The sequence below is a fragment of the Aptenodytes patagonicus genome, chromosome 18 (assembly GCF_965638725.1).
Source record: "Aptenodytes patagonicus chromosome 18, bAptPat1.pri.cur, whole genome shotgun sequence".
Lineage (NCBI taxonomy): Eukaryota > Metazoa > Chordata > Aves > Sphenisciformes > Spheniscidae > Aptenodytes > Aptenodytes patagonicus.
The window spans coordinates 2,283,507-2,307,674 of record NC_134966.1 but is presented as its reverse complement, the minus strand read 5'-3'; the positions used below and the strand labels follow the sequence as shown (position 1 = coordinate 2,307,674).

General features: G+C 51.7%; 1 protein-coding gene across 1 annotated transcript; it reads right to left on the bottom strand.

Annotated features, from left to right (window-relative positions):
- Window positions 1-13: 13 nt before the first annotated feature.
- LOC143168854 (taperin-like) lies at window positions 14-22,410 on the bottom strand. The gene is made up of 4 exons (XM_076355793.1): window positions 20,252-22,410; window positions 4,691-4,874; window positions 4,294-4,424; window positions 14-3,906 (listed from the first exon to the last, which is right to left on the bottom strand). The coding sequence occupies exons 1-4, from the start codon at window positions 22,394-22,396 to the stop codon at window positions 3,844-3,846; spliced, it is 2,523 nt and encodes an 840-aa protein (XP_076211908.1). The 5' UTR covers window positions 22,397-22,410; the 3' UTR covers window positions 14-3,843.
- Window positions 22,411-24,168: the final 1,758 nt, after the last annotated feature.

Here is a 24,168-nt window from a genome sequence, read left to right as displayed (position 1 = left end):
CAACCCCCCAGCCTACAAATGAATTCATGTTTATTGAAATTAAAAGACAGTCACAGCAGGTAAAAAGCAGAGGTGGTTAGGAGAGGAAACGCGGATGTCCTGTGAACAGAAACCGGTAACAAAGTTCCGTTCCTGTGGATGTACACCTCTTCTCTGTAATCGCACTCCTTGCCTTCCCCCAGCCCGTGACAGTCGCAGGACTCCACCTCCTTCCTCGGACAAGATGGCAAGATCCCACCAACACGGTCTACTGGTGTCTCGTCCTTCATCTCTTCTCTGACCACTTAGTGATTTCCACAAGTTCATAGGAACGTAAATGATCTTTGGGACTACAACCCTACTATCACATTTTGTTACAGTTGTCCACCGTGTTAAAACTTTAAAATGGTGAGATGGACAGGCAGCAAGATCTCCTAAACCTGTTGTAGCCTTGCTTCCTAGTGCATAGTAAGTGGGAGTGTTAGATTATATACAATATAAGCTAAAAATAGAAGAAAATTAATAAAAGGAAAGTCTGACTTAAGGTCATTGTAGAGTTGAGTTAGTCTTTAAGCAAGAAACCTAAAGTGTGCAGCTTTAACAGTGGAAGACAGCTGAAACTGGGTCAGCTGAGCACAATTTGATACTGATCTAAAAAGCCCAGGTATCAGCATCTCCCTTAATAACAAACTAAAGTTCACCCCGCAGCTGCTTCAGGAAGTTCTCTGCCTCGTGCTCCAAGATAGATAAATTGCTTAAGGTGTTTCGTATTCAGAATACGGGCACGAACCAGAGAAATTCCTCCGCAGCTATTCCCGCAGTGAGATAGGACGATACGTCACCGAGAATTAGATGTTGTGAGGGCTGGAGAATCCCTCTTGCTGCAAGGTAGATCAGCTGAATTCAAAGGGAACTCGTAAGAGAAACGGTTAGTTTATGTAAAAATAAGCTATTTTTATTTCTTTCTTTCCCAGATTCTGGAGAGTTCTCAGACATTGCTAGATGTCCTGAAGGGAGAAATTGGGAATGCTGGTAAAGCCAGTGAGCTGCAAAGCACTTCAAAAGAAAAAGAAAAACAAGCACGTGGACAAAAGCATTCCTAAACTTGCTTTTCAACCTGGGAAGTCCTGTTGGTCTGGGGCAGCTGCTGTTCTGGTACAAGGATGCCACATTTAATAAAAGTCTTTGTTTTGCAGAAGTACATTTTCCTTTCAGATGCACTTTGGTATTAGTTAGAGATCTACTAAAGTTAATCCTCAAATGCTAGAGATCAGGGTAGGCATCTACAAAAAAAACCCCAAACCTTTGTTTTGAGCACAGTGATACTGAAGCATATCCACAGAGGTGACCCATCAGCTAATGCTTTTGCCCTCAAAATAGCATTCACCTTGCTTTGCCAAGAACAAGCTGAGAGTTCATCTGGTACAGACAGGGATTAGAGTACAAAGCCGGGAAGTGCGAAGGCAGCGCTCAGCGAGGTGCAAATTACAGCTGCAAGGTAGAGCAGGCAAACTGGAAGGAGTAGAGAAGTCAGCAGCACACCAGGGCACCACGTGCTCCTGTTGAGAAGCACGCTCTGCGCTCTCACCCCTCCACTGAGCCCGTCCTCACCAGAGGAGTTGTAGGCACAGGGCTAATTCACTGAGAACAGCAGGCCGAGTACCAGAGCAGCATTTCAGTTGGCTGAAGTCAGTGGAACAAGCTGCAGGATATTGTTGGCTTTAGCATTCCTCGTTGATCCACAGTAGAACAAAGTCAGGACTAGTTCAGACACCTTGCCCCTAACTTTAATTGCAGGCAGCTTTTGCTTCATCACCTGCATTTTTTTTAAGTTGCAAATCTAGCAATAGAGCTGCCTTAAACTGGCCTGAGCTTGTCCACAGTGCAAGATGCCCACTGGGACCTTTTCTACTAGAAAAGCTGTGCATAACCTTCTCTTCAAACACAGTCCCTGACCTTCTTTGGCTGTGTGCACTGCTACTGGCTGTGGGCACTGCTCAGTGTTTAACTCCACATATCTGGTAACTTACTCATCCCTTAAGTCTAGCAGTCACTAGCAGTCCTGCATTCTTCCTCGCTCTACCCCAGTCTCAGCATCTTGTCCTGAAGTATTTCAGGAGAAGCCTCAGCACATGGGATTCACTGCTCCTTCCGACAGTACTTGCGTCACGTCAGACGCAGATGCACTGCCAGCCATGTACTGCTCCTGGGAGGTCACGCGGGGAGCAGATCTTGAAAGTTAGCGGGGAGTTAGCTTGAAAAGGACAAGCCTCAGAAGTGCAAGGAGGTGGAAAGCGTTCCTTTGTGTCCCCTCCAGCCAACATCTAACAAACTGCTGAGTTTTGGGGTTGTTTTTTTTTTTTTTGCATTATCTTTCCAGAAATATTTAGGCACCCAGGGCAGAAGAAGAGAACAGCCAGAAGTAGGTATGTCCTAACATTTAGTCCTGGCTGTTTTTCAGCAGAACAACCTTCTTCCTCCTGCTACAATATACACCAGAACAAGTGCAAGGTATGGAGAGCATTTTCAGTTCATAGACCAGTGTCAGCTTGACTAGACATTCATCATCTATATATAATAGACAAACCAATAAAAGTATCAAATTTAATCAAAGATACCAGCCTGTTCCTTTGGATAGAGCCACGCGCTGGGGTACCACTCATTTCATGAAGCCCAAAGAGGCCGTATCTATTCCAACTGCATCTCTTTTAATCCCAGAAGTACAAATCACATTAGCAGCAGTGTTCTGTCTTTTCCAGAGTGCAATTTTGACCCTGAGTTTACAGTAGTAGAAAACTTAAATGGAAGAGTCTAGCAGATTCTTTTGCATATTGGCTGCATTAAACAATTACAATAGAACTATAAAAATCCTAGAAAAAAAAACCATATTCCTTGTTCAAGTTTTGCAGAATAAAGGAGTGAAATGGCCATCCTGTGCTTTGCGTTAGAGGAGCAGAGCAAGCATGGCTAGAAGGAAGCCTCCCCACCAACCAAGACGGATAAATCTTGGGCCTGGCCCCGTTAGATGCTGGAACAAAGCAACAGGAGGAACTGGCAAACTGAAGCACAATCAGAGCTGTGCCGAGGCTGGACGCCAGAGTCGGGTATGGACAGATCAAAGCTGTGGCCAATGTTTGGGAATCTTCAAGAGGCTCAAGCCAGTCTGGACACTTCTTTACATATCAGTGCAAAAATGACACCTAAAGCTAAAGGCATTTATTCCCCTTCCCATCCCTCACACAGTGCGTTCAGTTTCCTTCACAAGAACGTAACTGGCACATCAATTCCACGATGGTTCAGTGAAACTAGACCCAGAAACATGCCAAGAACAAACCATGAACCTTCAATGGTTTTCCAAACTGACACCCAATCTAGCTTTCAAATCACAACCACTTCTGTGAATCCAGCTAACTGCCCAGATACTCCCAGTGCTCCAACTCTAGAACCGTTCTTCACTGGGGCCTCTGATGGGAGAAGTATTACAAAAGCCGTCCAGACCCCGTTCAGTGCCTGGATGGACGGACTCAGATAAGCACTGAGAGAATCTACATCCATCCCGGGATTACAGATCTGTTCTTAGGACGCTTGCCTAATCGGCAGCTGATCTTGAACAAGGAATATGCAAGGCCACAGGTAGAATAAATCATACATCTTAAAAGTAGTAGTTAGGTCCCAGAATCCAGTGCAAATATTCTCCAAAGATGCCCAATAGCATCTAGTCCACCCTTGGCATCAGGATCCAGCGAAAACTGTGGTGAGGGAGGGACCCAGAAGCTTATTTCCGTGGTGCTTGCATGGACATTTGGAAGGTGCACTGACACGTTTTGTCCAGCAGCCGCTGCTGCAGGCTAGAAGGTGAAGCGATCAAAAATACAGAGCAGGCTCGCTGCTGAAATCGGAGAGTCCGCCCTTCTCTGCTGGGGTGAGCTGTGGAGAAAGCAGAGTTGACATGGAGGTGTCATCAAATCCAAAGCAAATGAGTACCCGCACCTTTGGACAGTGAAGGCTGCATTGGCACCTTGCCCGGGGCTAACGAGCACATTTAATTACCCCCTCCAAACATGCCCTGGAGTACAAAGTGTGCCAGCTACCTTAAGTCTCCTTTACACATACAGGGAGAGGCAGGTCTGCTAGTGGCAGCGGGACCTTGTGTTGATCCCTTTGTGAGTGGTGGCACACCTCCCTGGGCGGTGAACACACACACAGGTGTTCAGTGGAAGGCACATCCCGTCCCATCCACCGTCCAGACCAACCCGAGCACTGAGATAAGAGCACAGCAGGACAAAGCCAAGACCTGCTTATTTAAAGTCTCACCATGACATGGTTCCCCTGGGAATCAGCTTCCTTTGGGAGGGGTCCCTCTGTGGCAGGCATCTCCTCATATTTCTGCTCCTGCCACTCGCTGAACTTCACAGAGTGCTTTGGGGTGTAGCTGGATAAATCTGCTGGAAGGACAAAGCTGACGTGAATATTTCTCACTGCCCCAAAAAGAAGTGGGATCAGGATCCTGGCAGGGACAGCATGGAAGCTGCCCATCTGCAGTTCCCTGTTCTGGTTCAAGCCCTGCCCCCACTAAGCCCAAATTCTGCTGTCAGAAGTCACCTCCATTGGCATTTCCACCTGTGTGGAGCCCCATGAGGCTCTGTAGGAAACATGGACAGTGTTTGACACCACCAATAACCCCACAGTGCCAACACAGTGCCTCGCTCACCTGAGTTAGGTGTACTGGGATGCAAAGTGCTATTTGGGCGTGGAATGTAAAAGGTGCAAGACTTGTCCTCCTCTGTTTCAGAAGAATCTTCTTCTTCTTCCTCCTCTTCTTCTTCTGCCAGTGAGCTCTCTGATGGGTACTCAAACATAGTCTGCAAACTTGTCTCATTGAAAGAGATCTTCATCTACACAACAGAAAAGGAGAATTATTAGAAAGCAGCACAAGAAACCATCGATCGTAACATTTCCTCCGGCAAAGACCATCTCCCACTCCAGGGCTTCACCCTAGTTTAAAGGAGCCATTGCATATCCCCCGACCTTTCCCCATGTGCCTTGCCGAATCTCTTACCGCACTGAGAGAAACCACAAAGGCAGGTACCCAAATAGATGGGATGGAGTCAGGGGGCTGAGAGGTCGAGAGTACCTCTGGCTTTTTGCCCTGGCACACGCTTTGCCATCGTCTAACACTGTGATGCCCAGCAGCCAGGAGGAGCTGCAGGCATGTCCCGCAAGAGGGATCAGTGCTGCCAAGGAGGATAGGAAAGCATCCACATGTTGGAAAGGTGACATCGCTGATGCCTGCCAACTCATTTGTGTACCCATGCTCTAGACAGTAGAAACATCAGTGATCAGGACTACATTTTTGGGAGGACGTCCTGGCAAAAAGCTATTTAAGCTAGATAAACACAGGGTTTAATACCAAAAGTGAGAAGATGGAAGCAGCTAAAGGAAAGGTGGTAACAGGTGGTAGTAGAGAGGGAAAATACTGGACAAGTGGGAGGTACTTAAAGGTTCTGTTCTGAAACCAGTTTTATTTAGTATTCTCACTAGTGACCTTTGCACAATAACTGGGACACTGAGAATGAAGATGACTCCAACATGGGAGTTCATCAAGGAAAAAACAGAATTTTATGGGTCATTCAGAAAAATGGAGAGCAAGAACACTAGAAATGGGACAATGTTTAAGATCAGCCCTTGCTCTAAGAGAAGTTTGTCACCTGTGAATAACTGAGAAAGAAAATTTTGGATTGGCTACAGGACTGTAATCATCATTAGGATTCTGCTTAAATAAACCAGGAATAAAGCAGGGTATTTCCACTGGAAATAGGGACTGCCTGGCTCCGTCCTCCCTGTAACACCCCGCAGGTAGTGGAAGGCAGCAATTGGACTCCCCCTTTCTCTCCTCCAGGCTGAACAAACCAGCTCCCTCAGCTTCTCCTCGTATGCCACTTCCTCCAGCCCCAGGAGCACCTTGGTAGCCTCTGCTGGACCTGCTCCAGTTTCTGCATCTATCCTGTAGCAGGACCCCCAAACCCAGACACAGTAACTCCAGATGTCCTCTTCCAAGTTGAAAGGAAAAGCCGAGAGAAGGGGTTGTTCCCCTGAAGCCTTAACATGTCTTAATCATTATCTACCATTCTGCTTAGAAGATCTGGTTACAAGTCATCTCAACAGGTGGAGCGGAGATTCAGCCTGTTCACACCAGCAAAAATGAAGGTTGAGAAAAAGCATAACAGCTCTTTTTAAGTACACCAAGAAAATAAACACCAAGGAGCAAATAAGAACTGCTGATGCCAGCATACAACCAGACAAACAAGGAGGATAAGCTTGCCAGGAATATTACGCCAAAAGTAGGGAAGTATCTAGCCAACGTGGATCAAGGTTCAGGACCAGCTGCCTAAAAGGGTGTTGTGATCCCTTTACTTCTAACTACATTTAAAATTGAGCTAATAGGGTTATGAACAGAATTAAAAGCATGTGGTTGCTTGTGACAGGCGGTAGGAGCTGGATGGTTCAGAAGATCTCTTCTGATGCTGTGTAATAACTGGCAAGAAGAAAGCGCAGCACATTTGCCCCATGTGCCTTACTTGCAGTCTTCCTCATAATCAAAATACACCACAGCCTGAGAAATGGCATGTGGCCCCAAGCAGCTATCAAGCAACGACGCACCACGTGTGAAGCCCAGATGCATGTATTTCTTGCAGCAGCAGCAGCCGCCTCTCTGCATCTCCTGTGCATGGAGCACCAGTGCGATGCTGCTGCTGCCAACAGGCCCTGCTGAAGCCAAACTTGCAACTGCATGGGGGGACAGAGCCTGCAAACTGGCAGTGAGCGGGAGCCGGCCTGCTACTGCGTTATCCTGCGCTGCCCACAGACAAGACACGCTGGAGCTATGCGGGTGGTAAGGGTTTTCAAGGCAAGACAGTGAGCATTTCACTGCTGCTTTTCAGAAAAGCATTGAGGGGAGCTGGAATCAAACCCAGGTAACACAGTGAGTACGTAACGCCTCCTCCGCACTGCAAATACGCACGATGGAGCTGTGTGCTATTCTGCCCGAGTCCGGGACTGTAACTCGGACACAGGCTGGCTCCCTTCCCCACGCTCCCAGGAGAAGGAAGGATGGAAATAACAGAGAGGGCAACCAGCTGCCTTTCCCCATTCATTGCCACAGCCCTGGCCAGAGCCACTTTGACCTTCTACAGATGACACATGGGAGGGGAATTACTGTATTTCAGAGAAAAGGGTTGGAATAAAATGGCCCTGAAGATCTGACTATCCCAGCCGCTGTTCCCTGAATTCCTCACCCCTGCTGCTGACCTAGATGCTCCCTGATCCGAGCCAAGCAGCAGAGCGGGCAGCGACCGCTCACAATGTGGCGTCTGTGCTGCGGGGATGAGCCACGCTGCCAGGCACGAAGGCCACGAGGGTGGAAGTGCCCAGGGTTCCTGGAAGCTCAGAAGCTATCCCAGAACCAGATACTGCACGCAGGCTGCTTACCAGTGCTGGCAACTGTGCTGAACAGGGCAAGAAGTACTTGACTAAACATTGAAAATAAAGGGGACAGGAGAGATGTGTCTTGTTTTTAGAATTCAAGCTTTGGAGACGGAACTAAGTTTTCCTGGTTTTCTGCCATCAGGAGGAAACGTCTAAGAAAAATGACTCTGAGTCTAATTTGGACCAAAGCTGCCTGTAGTGCAAGAGGAGAAAACAGCCTCACCAGGGAGTAAAACCAAAGAGTAGAAAGCAGCAGAAATGACCAGGAGACACCCCCCATGCAGTGCCCAGAGGCAACACACCAACAGCCCAGCCTAAGCCCTGAACTAAAGCAGCTCCCACTTGCCCACAGCCAATTCAATTCGGGCCACGCTCGCTCCCCGGAGCCAGGCTGGGTGTCCCGCAGAACGCTCTGCCAACAGGGTTTGTGGGGTACCTGCTGCAGAGGGGCCGCAACGTCGTAGGAGGCAATGTTGAAGCTATTCAAAAAGAGCAATCATTAACCACAGCGGTGCCAGCCCCATGCACCCAGGGCCCCAGCCTGGGCGAGAGATCGTAACAAGATAATTTGCTGCTTCAGCAAGACCTCCGGTTGGGCCAGCACAGCCTACGCAAAGGCTGACACCAGGCAGTCCTGCTTGGCATGAGCACACCCTGGCGCAAGACCCCCCCCAAAAACCACGTTGGCTTGCTCTACAGCAGCGTCCCACCCCCCCGCACCCACTGCGCTGCTACCAAGAAGTAGGAAGAGCCCTGTGGCCGCTCTGCAATAAAGCACTTGGATGCACCCAGGCAAAGCAAACACCGGAGGAACAACCAGGCCCTGGCACAGAGTCGGACTCCGGCAAACAGGCTCTGCACGAGCAGCCGCCTTCCCTGCACCTGCACACCCCCCCGGGGCGCTCAGTCAACCCTGCCCATGCAGAGCGAGAGCCCCAAAAGCAGCCCCAAAACTCAAAGCGATAAACCTGCCGTGGCATCGCCTGGGTTCCCCCCGCAAGCTCCCCTCCCCAAGCATGACGCGGTTTCAGGGGAGGCACAAAGCAGCTCTGCTGGATCCAACAGAAGATGGAGGGCAACTTATTCAGGCAAAATTAGGGGACACGTGGGTCAACACAGCTGCCTTAAGAAACCCTCTGAGCAGCTAATGAGCAGAACTGAGCACTGTGCGTAGGGAACACAGGCAGATTCAGTCCCAGGAACCATCGAAAAAGAAAAATCAAGAGCTCAGTAATGGCACAGACAACAGGTTTGCACAGCCAGCAGCCCCTTGACAGAGCATATGGACTTTTATGGAAACACAAAAGGCGACAGGGGTCATTTTCTTTAGAAGAAAAACGTATCCCAGAAGAGCCAAGCACACTCGAGCCCAGCCAGAGAACTCTGCTCATCGTGTCTCAGCAGTGGTTCCCCCGTTTCTGCCTCAGCAGCAGCTGCCAGTTGTGGAAAGGAAGAATTTTGCACCCTTCAGTTGTGGATGTTTGCAGGGATTTGTCACTATTTGCTCAGCTGAATGCTTCACCCAGAACTCTGTCACAAAACCAGGGTCCAAGCCAAACCCATATATCTATACATTAATACTCTGCTCAGCAATCAGAGCCACACTGGGAAGAATAAGGCAGGCTTTTCAGGGAATATTGTGCTGTTCAGCCACCAGATTTTTGTTGCCATAGCAAAAATCATTTATTTATTTGCTAGGTAGAGCACCCAGGAAAGAGAAGCCAGGGTGAACATTGCCCAACAAGCATAAATCTGAGTAGTCACACAGGGCTTGCTTAGAAAAGAAAAGAAAAAAAAGTCAACCTTGTTTCAGGGGTGCAGGCTGTCAGGACCCAGCCTGCACCCAGACCGACAACGAAAGAGCCCCCATGTACAAAGACATATTAGAAATAAAAATGACCAGTTAACAGAAACCAACCTGCGACATGAACAATGAAAGTCAGCAGACACCTCGCCTCCAAAAGCTGAGGTGGGAAAGTCAGCAAGACTAATTTCACAGTTAATGAAAGAGCAAACACCTGATGGCTTCTCACAAACCAGGGATATCTCTGTAAGTCTCGGGAGCAAACCAACGGGTTAATCTGCATCCTCAACTCCAGAAGCAACCTCTTTAGTGTGGCTTTTCTCTTCTCCACCCATTATCACATTTGCTTTGTGGCAGATGTGGCAAAGCCAAAGTGATAATGTAGGGTGTTTTACACCTTTTGACCAGGCACCTCTTTGGCAATCCAAATCCTCACCTTATAATAGTAAGGAAAAAAGAAAATTGTTCTAGGCATTAAAAGAAAAAAGAGAACAAAAAATCACCCTTTAACTATATTCCAGCAAGGAGAGTCAGAGTCAGCATATTGATCCCCACCATAGCAGCCTACAATGGGACTGAAAACGATTGAGCCCATTTCCCCTTCCCCGCAGAGCGATTGCGAACAGCCTTCTCCCAAACCCGTGGCTCTTGCAGGAGGCTGAAAGGGGCACCGCTGCTGTCCCCGCTCAGTGTACGGAGGAGCCGGATGGGATGGCAAGTCGTGAAGCACAAGCTGGAGTTTATTCCTGCCCCTGCTAACATCACACAGTACCTCCAGCATGTCCAAACCCGCCGCACTGCTGCTGCAGACTAGATAAGAGGGTAGTGGCTGCTGCGTGGCGACAAGAGGGACACAGCAATTTTTCGGTAACGTGGTTACGCTACCCAAGTACTTCACAAGACCCAAACAGCTGAGTAGCACCAGGGATCAAGATTTGCTCTTTTCAGGTACTAATTTTCCTCTAATCCTCTCTCCTCAAGCAATATAATCCTGAAGTGACAAAATTAGGGACTGCGCTGACTCCCTAGGCCATGCATGGGCTGCCGACCGTGCTGCTGGGTGTGATTTAAAGCAGCATTTCACACCTGGTCAATCAAATGCCTCCTCCTTTCTCAGCAACAGCAGCAGGAGGGTTTCAGCTGATACCTGCAGGAAGGGTGGACAACAATTCAGCATGAATACAAAAGAGCAAGTGATTGATATCTCCGAGAGAACAAGCATGAACAAAATCAGTGTTGTGAAGAACCTTGTGCTTCTGTGCAGTCTTACATTGAGCTTTGCTACATTTGCTGCTGCACCAGTTGTCTAAAGATTTGGTCAACGAGACGAAAGCACAAGAGATCACACTGGATACCTGAAAACTGCAGCAGCAGACAACTGGGAGTGCACCAGGAAGCCTGTTGACATAGAGCAACCCATAGAGATTTGCAAGGAACAGCCCTCCCAGGCTGGGCAGGAAAGCTCCTGAAGCACCAAAACCCATTCGGGAGGTTGGTGGAGGCTCTGCCCAGCAGAGCTCAGGATGTGTGCGAAGAGGGGGGGGTTCTTAACACAGAACGACCTCCCACCTCCACACTGCCGTGGGGTGAGAGCGAAGGTCCCTGCACAAATAACTGCTTGTGACACTGGAAAGAGAGGGTAGAAGCAGATATTTTATGGTGGACAAAGATCCCAAAGGGGTTTACCCTGGTCTTTCCATCTGACCCAGTCTGACCATTCTCACAGGTCAGCAGATTTAGTAAAAGGAGGTGGAGGAGCAGTTCATAAACTGCATACCTTTGCGGGGACCTTCATTTTTTTCATTACAATCTGCAGCCAGTGATCTAGACAACTCCCATGCAATGCAGTTTTCTCTCTGAAACTTTTAGATAAAGGATTTTTGGGAAAATGAGCCATTTCATAGGAGTTAGCAATGAGCTTATCTACGTGCCTGTACTTGTCCTGAAAACGTGGTCATGTGTCAGCCCAAATTGTTAACTCCAGGCACAATCTCTATGTGCCACAGCCTGGAATAGTACCCTGGGGGCTGCAATAGCATCAGCATATTACCAAGGCATTTGCTATCATTCGGAGAAGATAAGGAGCTTTTGTACCTCTAAAGCCTTTCCTTGACACAGGAGGAAAGGGTTTTTCCCTGACAGGTACCCCTAGGAATGGAGGGGACTTGAGGCTTGGTTCCTCTATCAGTTTAACCCTGTACTGCTATGGCTGAAGCAGCCTAAGTACGCCCAGAAAACTGCAGATGGCACTGCAGAAATGCACTTTTCTGTCAATCTGTACAAAAAGAAGAGTTTTGAGGCACAGGAGTTGGCTGTTCCACCATAGGCTCACTTGATCATGCTTTTCCAAGAAGTGTTTCCTAAGAGTAACACTGAGTTTTGCTCAACTATAAACTACATCACAGAGTTACTTACTGAATAGAGCTAGCAGCACTAAAGATTTACAGCAGTAGCACGTCAAGGAAGCACTGTGTTGCTGGCAAAGGGGAGGTTGCCTCCAGGATTGCATCCCAGCTCCCAAGCCACAAGGCAAAACAAGAAAGTCTCCATTTACAAGGCAACCCACAAAGCTAGCTCTGTGTAATCAATATGCTGAAGCACATGGTAGATAGGAGCAATGCATGGAGATTCGAAATATTAAACTCCTTGTACAAGACACAGGGAAGTTTCAAATTCCTGGTGAGAAGTGACAGGGTAGGGACAGTCCCGGAGAGCATTGCAGGGCAGGCAGCTTTGTTAACTCTTCCCTTGACTGTGTCAGACAAGGAGAGATTCCAGCACCCAAACAACCACAGGGCAGTTGGAGTCCCAGTCTGACACGGTACAAAGCAGCTATTCACCCAAGGATCCCTTCATTCCTTCGCACATCTGCAGACAGAGGAGCCAGAGCCTTCCACAGTTTAACAAGCAATTCAAATATTACTTACTTGGCCCATAAGAATTGGACAAATCTCCCTACATATATGAAACAAATCTCATCTGAATACACAAAGAGAGCAGGCATAAACAAGATACAATTAGTGTCAAGACTTGGCATCTTCATAAACAACGCACAAAACTCCCAAACAGCAAAGGATTCTGCTTTACAGGCAACTCTGAGCATACAATTTGTGACTGCAAGGCAGTGCAGTGCTGGGAGATGCTAGCCGCAGACATTTCTGTGCAACCGAGACTGACCAGAGCAGTCCAAACAAATACCTCGGTTTGGTGCAAGTGAACAGTCTCCAGCTGGAATGGGACAGATGGTGCATCATTTCCCGGGAAATACGGGGAGTTTGGGAACATAATTACTTCCCACCCTGGCAAGGAGCTCATTCTAGACTTCAGGACCAAAAGCCTTCAGCGATGTGAACAGTATTAGCTGCACGACAGAGTTCATGTCTCTCTTGCCCTTTTTCTGTACTACTAATATGCAAAAGATACTGCCTCGAAGACAAGTGACTAGGTGCAGCAAGTTATAGAATCATAGAATAGTTTGGGTTGGAGGGGACCTTCAAAGGTCATCTAGTCCAACCCCCCTGCCGTGGGCAGGGACATCTGCAAGTAGATCAGGTTGCTCAGAGCCCCGTCCAACCTGACCTTGAATGTTTCCAGGGATGGGGCATCCACCACCTCTCCGGGCAACCTGGGCCAGTGTCTCACCACCTTCAGCGTAAAAAATTTCTTTTTATATTAGATTTAGACTAGATATAAGTCTAGTCTATTATATAGGTTATATATATATAACAACCTATATTGTCCCCCTTGTCCTGTTATATATAGGCCACGCTTCTTGTGATGCAGCCCAGGATACGACTGGCCTTCTGGGCTGGGAGCGCACATTGCCGGCTCATGTCCAGCTTTTCATCCACCAGTACCCCCAAGTCCTTCTCGGCAGGGCTGCTCTCAATCCCTTCATCCCCCAGCCTGTATTGATACCGGGGGTTGCCCCGACCCAGGTGCAGGACCTTGCGCTTGGCCTTGTTAAACCTCATGAGGTTCACACGGGCCCACTTCTCCAGCTTGTCCAGGTCCCTCTGGATGGCATCCCGTCCCTCTGGCGTGTCAACCGCACCACTCAGCTTGGTGTCATCTGCAAACTTGCTGAGGGTGCACTCGATCCCACCGTCTATGCCATTGATGAAGATATTAAACAGTACCGGTCCCAATATGGACCCCTGCGGGACGCCACTCGTCACCAACCTCCATCTGGACATTGAGCCGTTGACCACTACCCTCTGGATGTGACCATCTAACCAATTCCTCACCCACCAGACAGTCCACCCATCAAATCCATACCGCTCCAGTTTAGAGAGAAGGATGTTGTGGGGGACCCTGTCAAAGGCCTTACAGTTCACCATAAGGCTTACGGATATGCCCTCAGACCTGAATTTTCAGGTCTGCAAGCTATACAATTTCCCTAAGCACGCAAGTGTTTTGCTCTCATAACGTCTGAGATATTTTCTTCAGCTTGCCTATAGTCCTTCAAATGCCTACAAAACAGTAGCTCCATCCTGCCAAGTTCCCAAGATCATATGAAGGGCACTTCTCAGAAAACATCAGCACCAAGTTCCTTCAGTCCAGATTTTCCCAGGATGTTTGTGCAGTTTCTCCGTGTGATAGACGCTTCACGTGACTCTCCCTACACAAACTGTCCAAAGAGCAATATCGTTACAGCTTCATGGCATACCCACGTCCCTCTGCAGTCACTAGGAAGAGTCTGGGTTTGTAAATAGATTTTAAATTGCCCAGGTTTCTCTCAGGAGGGAAGTGAGCACAACCCCAGAGGTGAAGGAGATGCTGCTGCAGCAGCTCTTACCGAGATTTCCTTTACTGCCACTGAACCTGGAAACTAAACATTTTACTTTTTCCTACCGTTTCCCACATATAACACAGACAAGCAGGGCTTCTGCCCTAGCCGGCCTGAGTGATTACTTCCTCAGCTCTTCTCAAGAACACCATGACCATGTACTGGAAAAAGCAGAGTGGGGAGGAAAACCCAAACTCAAGACAAGCTGGAGGAAGATGGAGGGAAATTATAAACCATCTCCAATCTGGTCCACAGATTAAGGAAACTGATTAAGATAATGTTAACTGTAATCCGCGTGATCAGAGTTCAGAGCACAAAGCACTCCAAATCTCCTCTCAAGCTCTGGGGCGGGCTGAGCCCTGGGCACGTCCTAACCAGCTCCGAAGGCAGGCTCGTCTCTTATTTGCGTAAGAGAGTCTATTTTAGCTCTTCTGTCCTGTTCCCTGTGCCGCCGACAGCAGGAGGAAGAGAACTGGGCGGGATTTGGGAGCAGCTCAGACCGTCGCTGCGGCACGAGGCGAAGCATGGGAGCGGCAAGGCCATGGAGAATCTCAGTCACAGAAAATTTCCCACTCGGAGAGGAGATAAATATGACTCATCTGCTCTGCCAGGGGTTTAGTACAACAAAGTACCAGCACTTCAAGGAGCTGGCAGGCAGCGAGGAAACAAAAAACAACCTACTTCCCCACCGATAGCCTCAGGTGCAGCTTGTGAGGTGGTTTAAAAGCTATAACCGCAACAAGATCCTGATTTCTAGAGTCTTCAGCCATCAATATCATAGGCTAGAAATCAGCAGAATTAGAAAAGGGCAGGGAAATTGCCCTGTCTGGGTGAAACAGCCTGCTCACATCTGACAGCTAGTGGAAATCACCTCTGCCGGGGAGGGACTATGCCTGATCATCCAAAGACACATTTTCTGAGTGGGACTTGTCACTGCTGACCTCATCTACCAAAAATTCAATACGTTCATGTCAGATACGTAGTACTACAGCCCCTCCTTAAAGGTGGCAGATGTATTTGCCCCAGCAGAGCACAGCCACAAGACAGAAAAGAGAACAGGAACACACAGCTCTCCGAGAGCTAAGTAACACAAATCTTTGTCCTGACCCTTTCAAAACACAGAGACGAGGGAATCTAAGTAATTTTCGTAGAGAGATTTTTGCTTCTACCACCAGGGTAATTTACTTGTGTTATGGTTAATTTACTTGTGTTATACATTGCAAAAAAATACTTCAGGCAGTCACCGGTATTTAGATTCCACACTGTGCAGACTTGCTCCAAACAGGTCTGGGCAATAGTTGGAAGTGTTCATCCCTGCCAACATCTCGAGCCTACACCTGGTTCTCACAGGAGACCATCTCCAGCAGAACTGCACAAATGGAAAGCTACAGAGCAAGAAGTTCAGCAGGTTAGACCAACAAAACTGCTGCCCAATCCTGCCCATGATGAAAAGCTGAGGGATGTTTAGAATAATTTTTAACAAACATTTAAGTGGGCATTTGGAAGCCATGCTCAGGCATTATGCAGCTCAAAACGTTAGAAAATGGACTATGCTGAAGTCCACGTAAGCTGGAACTTTTTGAAGTTCAGCTGAAGCTGAACATCTTAGAAGACAATTTTGCAAAGAAGCCTTGTTCTTGTAAGCCCTGTTCACACAAGGCTGCAGCTCACCTTCCAGCACCCGGCAAACTGCCCACTGTGACAAGCAAAAAACATTAAAACCATCAATAATGTGATGTCTGTTGGCTCTCAAATCCTGTTATTTACAGGACTTTGGGTGGCCTGGCTGGAAGTCACCTTTCCTGCAGGGTCCCCAAGAGGTGCCAGGTCCTGGAGAGGACAAACATACTGTCGCTTGGGATGAACTGCAGGAGTGACAGGACATAAGGAAGGAGCACAGTCGGGGCAAATTCTGTACAGACAGGACCTTCAGCAGAGTCCAGCCTCCAACAAGATGAGAACATGAAGCCTAAAGACAGACAACTACTTCTCAGGACCCCAGCTGGCTCAGCAGTTTGCAGTCCTTTCCAGTCACTCGCTCCAACATGCCGGTCACATGTTTTACAGAAACCTAGATTTCTATCTTGCTGACAGCTTTATTGTACATTATTCTGACAGGTAACCAAACCAAGACTGATTCTTGTCAGCTCAGTCGAGCTAGATTTTACCCTCCGAGATCCCAAAGATCCACATCCTGCAGCAAAGCCTTCCCTTCCTCCTGGGGCTGCTGTCAGGCTGAAGAACAGAGTATGAAGATGAGCACTGATCAGAGGTCACCAGCAGCGCTCTGCATCCTCTCCCCCACTCCCTGTTTAGAATAAAGGTCAGTAGGTCTCCTTCCACTCCTGTGCACGTATCCTGTCCTCACCGTCAGAGCTGACAGCTCAGCCAGCCTCTTCCAGCAACTGCCCAGCGCTCTGCTTGAAACCCAGCACATGCGTTCCAAGCCGCAAACGTTCACTTAGTTTTCAACCTGAAGTCACACCCCCAGTGCTTTAGCTGAACTAACCGTGATACCGCTTGGAGAGGTCTCAAAACGGCCATGGAGTAGATGAACAGTCCTGAAGGGCATCTTAACACCTGTAGGAGGACAACAGCTCAAACTCCTTGCCCACATGGGCAGCCCGGTCCTCGGGACGAGCGCGGCTGGGGCTCTGCCCTCCACCTGCAGATCTTCATTGTGTCCCATCATACACAAACCCATGTTCACCTTCACAGCCCTGGGTGAACGACGACCATCCCACCATAGCAGCTCTAGTTGCACAAGATTGCTGGGAACCCATTTTTGATTCTGACACAGGAACAGCATTTCTCTCTCTCCCTCATCATCTCAAGATCCAGCTCCAACCCCAAAACAAACAGCTGCTTCACATATTTGAAGTGTCTGGAAGGAGCAATAAAGCTATTTTTCCTGAAAGGCCTTGAACACCAGCAGCGATCCTCAGGACACAGCAAAGTCGTAAGTCCTGCAGCCGCCGTCAGCAGCTGTGCAGCCAAGAGCAGGGGGCTGGAGCTCCCTCCACGCAGACCAGAGCAGCGCTGGAATCCACTCCCACACTGTCCCAGCCACCCTCCCACTCCAAAAAGCCACAGAGGATGTGGACCGGAGGACGTGGACTGAGTGGGCTCCATTTTGCTGGCATCTCTGCCGCAGCCAGGCAATCAGTGGCCAGACAAGGGGATGGAAAAGGGAGGCCAAATTTCCGCATTTGAAGAAAAACACAATTTGCATCTCACAGAACAATCAGTCTAACCGCCACAACTGCCTCCCTCCCTCCTAATAAATCATTAGCCCTGACTGTAAGCACAGACACCCCCAATCTGCAGGAATGCGGCACTTCTAGGCTGTGCTAGACCTGCTGTTTATCTCGCCCAGATTCCTGCTGGGCACCAGCAAGCGGATGAAGTTTTCCAAGTCACCGAAGTTTCACTAAACACCACTTTCTTGAGCCTGGAGCATACTTAAGGACCTTTCAGCAAATCCAAGGCAAGGTTTGGGAAGGAGGATGCTCAGCAGGAGGTGGGCTCATCCAGCAGGTCTGCCTGGAGAGAATCACCCCAAAAGACCCGGGTAGCTGCTCATTGAAACCAGCATCAGGTTTGATTTTGATACCCCCAAAAGAGAAAGGAACATTGGTTTTACCAAAGAACTGCAGCTTCCAGCTCACAGGAAATGTCCGCTTCTGCCCAATTCAGGCCACAATCAAGTTTCTGAAAACCCTGACATATCTACAGATCAGAACCCTTGTTTTTGGCCGGTTGCCTTGGCGACACACAGCGATCTCTTGGGAAGAAACCAAGGAATGCATCCTAATACTAGCTCCTTCCTTTTCAGGCATCAACACTCGGCCTTATTACCCAGAGTAAAAGCCACAAACATCCTCTAGGTTAAGAGTAAACAGAAATCTTTCCATTTGCTACAGCATCAGCATCTTCTAAACCCTGGCTACAAAGTCAAACTCCATGCTTGCCACCCCTAGCAGGAAGGGAACGGAAAGAAAACCTGGTGTTACTCCCACTACATCGCCACATTTAATTTTACCCAGAAACTTGTGTCTCTACTACTTCTCCTTAAACTGGATCTTATTTTCCAAAGGGTCCCCATTTGTTTCAGCCTCCTGAGCTCTGCAATGTAACAGGCAGTTCCTCCTTTGCCTTTTAATATCTCTCTTCTCAGAAGCTAGATTTTTATGCAAGTTCTCATGCAGGACGTCCCCCACGTATAATTCTTGGCAAACGCCGTTACAGTTGTATATGCATCTTGCAGTATTTAGCACACTTCATCTTCAGAGTGCCTGCAGAGCGGGACAGTTAATGCTATTAAGCTGATAAGCACGTAGGCAGAGAAGCTACATGACCTGCCCGATGTCACACAAGTCCAACACTGAACAGACAAAACAGCTATTAACCAACTTCAAAGAATCATATATTTTAGGCTGGGAAAGGACCTCTGGAGGTCTCTAGCCGAAACTCCTGCTCCAAGCAGGTCTGACCTGATCAGTTGCTCAAGGCTCTCCCCAGGCAAGCTTCAAATAGCTCCAAGGATGGAGATGCCACTGCTTCTCTGGGTTCCCGTTCCAGTGTTTGACCAACCTTAAACAATTCAGTCGCTGCACTAGCCTTGTCCCCGTCTCCCTCCCTCCTTTTTGTACTGTTAAGGACAGCTTCCACTGCGCACCATTTAATTGGTTTTGCTTACTTGAGGCTTTATTCTTTTACCAGCGAGGCTACTGCCCCAACAGCACCACCCTGCACAGAGAAATCAGCTCCTCTGGCTGCATCAGAAGCCGGGCTTCTCTAAGAGTGTCTGTCCCACAACGTTTCCTCTGTATTTTCTGCTCCATCCTAAGAGTACTCGTAACTGTAACATGTTGTCTTGATATTTTCAGCATTTATACCACACACCTGATTTGGTGTAAATCCAATTAAATACCCCAAACCGAACTGAGCAGAGCCAAGAGAACAGCTGGAATGAGGGCAAGCCAGCAGGTATTTAAGCAGCAGAACAATTCCAGTCTGATCAAGCACTTCCCTGTAGGAGGGCAAGGAAAAACTGCAGGAGCGCTGAGCAAGAATCAACACTCCTGCTTATTTGCTTATTCTGGATCTCATGGTGCTCATGCTCCAGATCTGCTACCTGCATTAGTCACAATCAAATTAATACAGACTGCATGCTCTGACGAAGGAATTTAACAAAGTTAAGCCACGAGAAACAGCATTCCCTGCCTCCCTTCTAAATGAGATGCACCCTATGCAAAGGATTTCCTCAAATTATAATGCTCAGTGCCTCAGGCACCCATGCGGATTCAGTCCATCAAATATTTAGTCGAATTTAGGTAACGGAACGTCAAATGACTCTTCCCGCTATGGAAGAACATGTCATGTCGCAGACCTAGAAATCGGGATTTGTCACCTGGGCATACTGCTTTCAGAGCCAAACAATTCACACCTAATCCTCTGGTGCAGCAAAATAACTCGCTCTTTCAGCATGACTGTGTCTTTATCACATCCAGATGCATTTCACCAAGCCATACAAAGATTAATTCTCAATTTAAGGCTCACAAGTATCTAAGTTAGATCCCAAGCAGTGAGAAAGACACTTGGAGCAACTGACATCTTGCGGATCTTCAGAGATGTAGCTGCACGTCCAGAAGAAGCAGGCAGGTGGTATAATCCTATCAAGGGGAGTTAAGTTGTTGCTGATCTCTTTCTGCCTAATAGAGACCTAATTCTTGAGCCTCTATCAATAGATCACTAATGCGGGGAAGACACCAACACCACGCTGCCCACTGTACTGTGTCACAAGCCGGGCAGTGACCACGGGGAGCTCAACGTGTCGAACACCCGCCAGACACAGCGAGCAGAGCTAGAAAGGGGGCAAGTCCACAGCCGTTCAAACCACGCGACTCACCTCGATTTTCTAAATACCTGAAATATTTTACTTTCCGTTATCATACGTCCAAGAAGCAACTGTGGGAGAGGTCCTGCAGTTATCACAGGTCATATCCCACCCTCATCTACTTGGCGGAACAGCACCCAATGCCCCCTCCCTGAGGGCAAGCCTCCGGCTCTCAAAAAGACCAGAAAAACACTGCCCATCTTCCCACCCCGTGCCTCATGGAAAGACAAGCCAAAAGTAGTACCGAGCTACTCTCAGCCTGGCTGTTCAGTGCAGAGGCGCCCCAGGCAGTTACCTTCTTGCGGCGGGAGCCTGTCTTGCTCATGCAGGACCTCTCCAGGGACAGGTACCCCCCAATCACTTCGATCTCGTTCACCGTGGGGTAGCGCTTTTTATGGGACATCCCCGCTTGGGGCCCGTCAGCGTTCTCCACGGCTTTGCCTTTTCCTTTGCTCTCCTCATCCTCCTCCTCTTCCTCCCGCTGCGGACTTCCACTGGCATTAGTGAGAGTCTGCAGCCCCGAGGCAACGGGCTTCCTTTTGGGCACAACAGTGAAGGTGCTGCCTCCCCTCTGCTGGGGGGCAGAGTGTGGTCTGTACAGGGGCATGGAGGAAAACTCCATCTCCAGGTCAGGGCCAGCTCCTCCAGGCTGATCCACCAAGCTCCCTGTTCTCGCAGCCGAGCCAGCCCTGGGAGAAAGCTCCCCGCTGTCCGGCTCCACAATGTCATCAATGTAAGTCACAGGTACCAATGGATCCAGAGGCGCCGGTGGGGAAGCGACAGGCTCTTCCTGCTCCGGGGCGGAAGCCCTCGGGGGCTCCTTCGGTGCCTTCTCCGAGGACGGTGGCGGTGGCACCGGCCTGGCGCTCTGGGCTGGGGGCAGAGCCGGGCCGCCCTCCCGGCGGGGCACGAAGAGGAAGGAATTGCGCGAATTCAGGCGCAGCTTGGCCAGGGCCTGGGCCTGCAGGTCGTGGGCTGGGATGGCAGCCAAGTCGGGCTTGGGGGCCGGATGGATTTCGAAGGAGCCCCCAGCTCGGGGTGCACAGGCAGAGAGCGGCTGGGTGGAGCCGGTGGCACTGGGGGCCAGAGTGGCACTGGGTGGGGGTGACGCGGCCGCTTCGGCCTCCTCCGGCTTTGGCCTCCTGGCGTTGGTTCTGGCATGGGAAGCACTGGCGGATGGCACTGGCGGCCCCTTGGACGGCGCGGGACGGCCGGCGGGGACAGCGCCGGGCTCGGGGATGCGGCTGCCGGGGGGCAGGCCCCGGGGGGTGACGGTGAAGGAGTTGGAGCCGATCTTGTGGAGAAAGCAGTTGGCCTGGGGGGCTGCGGCCTTGGGGGCAGCTGGGACCGCCTGGGGGGCCACGGCCCGGGGGAGAGCCAGGCTTGCCTGCGAGGCCGCGGGTTGGGGGGTGACAGCCCGGGGGGGAGCCGGGACCGGCTGAGCGGCCACGGGCTGAGGGGGGGCAGCCCGGGGGGCAGCCGGCTGCAGGACAGGAGGCTGGGGGGTGGCCGGTACCGCTGGGGGGGTGGCAGCCCGGGGGGGAGCCGGCAGCGGCTGGGGGGCAGCCGGCACCGCCGGCGGAGATCCCGGTCCCACCTTTGTGGCCGAGGCCCGGGTGGCGCCGGGTGCCCTCTGGAGGGGCGCCGAGGCCCGGGGGGAGCCGGGTGCCCTCTGGAGGGGCGCCGAGGCCCGGGGGGAGCCCGGCACGGCCGGAAGAGCAGCCGGCCCGGCCCGGGGGGAGCCCGGCACTGCCGGAGGAGGAGCGGCCGTCCCGCCTGGCACGCCGCCGGGCCCGGGCCCGGCCAGCGCCTCCCCGCCGCGGCGTCGGCGGCCCCGCGGCCGCTGCCCGAACTTCTCCAGGAGGCGGCTGACGGTGCCCGGCTCGGCCGCCTCGGGCGGCTCCGGCGGCTCGGCCGCCTCGTAGATGACGACCTGGTCAGCGCGGATCTCGGCGAGGGCGGCGCCCCGGCGGGCCAGCAGCTCCCGCAGCGGGTCGGGGCGCCGCGGCGGGGAGGAGGAGGAGGAGGAGGCGGCGGCGGCGGCCGGGTCCCGGCGGCGGCCGGGCAGCGCGTCCCCCTCGGCGAAGCAGGCGGCGGCGTCGGGCTGGGACTCGATGATGAGGATGTTGTCGGCGCGGATGGTGCGGATGCCGGGCACGGCGCTGTACAACTCCAGCAGCTGCTGCAGCGGCCGCGCCGCCCCGGGGCCGTGCCCGGGCAGCCCCTGCCGCAGCCGCCGCCGCTCGCTCTCCAGCCGCATGAAGGGGTTCTCGCGGAGCGGGCCCAGGCTCTCCGCCACCACCAGCCGCTCCCCCGCCGGGGGCTCCGGCTCGCCGCCGGCCGCCCCGGCCAGCTTGGCCCGCTTCCGCTCCAGGATCTCCCGCTTCCAGGCGGGCTGCGCCCGCGGCCCGGCCCCGAGCGGCGGCTCCGCGCTGCTCATGGCGGCGGCTCGGCAGCGCAGTGCCGCCTGTGCCGCCGCCTCCGTCTGCCGCACCTGAGCAGGCCCCGCCGCCGGCCGCTGCGCCGCCCCCGGGCCGCCCTCGGCGGGGCGGTGGGAGCGGGGCGGGGCGGGCGCCATGACAGGGCCCGCGGCGCGGGGCGGCCCGTCGCTCGCAGGCGGCTCCCTGAGGCTCTGGCTGGGGCCGTGCGGCCGCCCGCTCCCTGCCGGCTTCGGGGCCGGTGTCAAAGAGATCCTCCCCTGCGGGACCGTGGCAGACTCTGTCCGGCGGGGAGAGCCCCTCGGGGGCCGCCTGGAAGCGGTTGGGCTTTGGAACGGGCGGCATTACCCGCCTGGAGGGGCAGGGAACGTGGCTGGCCCTGTCCCCGGGGCTGGAGGCCCGCTGGGGTCCCTGCCTGCCCACACCGCCCTCCCCTCGCACGCAGGAGCCCCCAAGCACTGGGGTGCGGGGCTCGGGGGCACAGCTGGGGCAGGCCCCGGGGCGTCTCCAGCCCGCAAGGAGCCACGGTGACCGACCCTACCCAAAAGACCCTAATCTGCTCTTTTCCCCCCATCGTGGACTGGCCGGCGTGGCGCCAGCCGAGGACGCAGGAGCAAGAAACGCCTTTCGGGGTCACCCCACCATCAGCTCAGCCACAGTCTGAGGAAGAGCAGGTGTCGGCATGAGCAGGCATGGCGGGCAAGGAACAAGCCATTGGCACTGGAGGAGTGTCTCATTGGGCCGCCCATCAGAGGAGCATTTTAAGGAGAGCTCTGGAGGAGACAAGTGGGGCTTTCCATGGCACACGGCAGCGGAGCGGGAAAGCATTTTTCCCACCAGCTTCGCTCTTCGACGACGGCTGCTTGTTGGGCACAAAAGCGTGGGGAAAGGTGCTGCCACGGCGTTATTTCCAGGCAGCGTCTGTTATCAACTGCCAGCAGGTTTGTTTGGGAAGTCTGCAATCAGGAAATGATCGCACAACAGCTCAGGTCTTTCCACACCTCTGATAACGCTGTGTGCTGAAATCCTCAGCCTGGGAGGCGGAGGGGACATGGCGCACCGTGACGTAAATAACCTTTGGTCAGAACTTGCTGAGGTCCCAGCCTGCCTGGGAGCTGCGGAGCCGCGCCCCGGCATGCCGGGCTGCTTCGACATGAGCGGCTTCACCCCGCTCCAGCTGGGCTGCTGAAAACACAGGTGTGTTTATGGGAAGGAGCACCATATCCTGCTGATAAGGCTCTTACCTTTGCACTCCCGAGCCAAACAGAGCAATTGCACCTTCTTCAAATGATACCTGGAAACGATACTACTGAAAATAGTATTTTGTTGCCAAAGCTGCCCGTGTGCCGGGAGCTGTGTGATACCCCGATGTGCTCTGTGCCCCGAGAGCTGCTCTGCTGCGAGCCGGCAAACCAGAGCTAAATGGAAGGAGGCAGCTCTTTCGCGATTCAGCTTAAATAACACAAGGGTGATTTAAGGTTTACACACGACCTGCTGTACTCAGCCAAAGCACAGGTCCACGATGCACCATCCCGCATCCTGGCCCTCGCCAGGGCCCGCAGCAGGTGCCCGGGGTTGAGGATAAAGATGGGGCAAGCGGGTAGTGACATTTCCCCGCCTCTGGTGACTCATGGCTCAGGCACGTACAGAGCCAACAATGTGCCTTTGTACTCGGGAGATCTCAATGGATTTCTCTTTCGTGGTCTTGTCTGGTTGGCTTTTGAGCCCATGTAAAGCCCGTAAATCCTGAAATAATGAATCCTACGGTTTATCT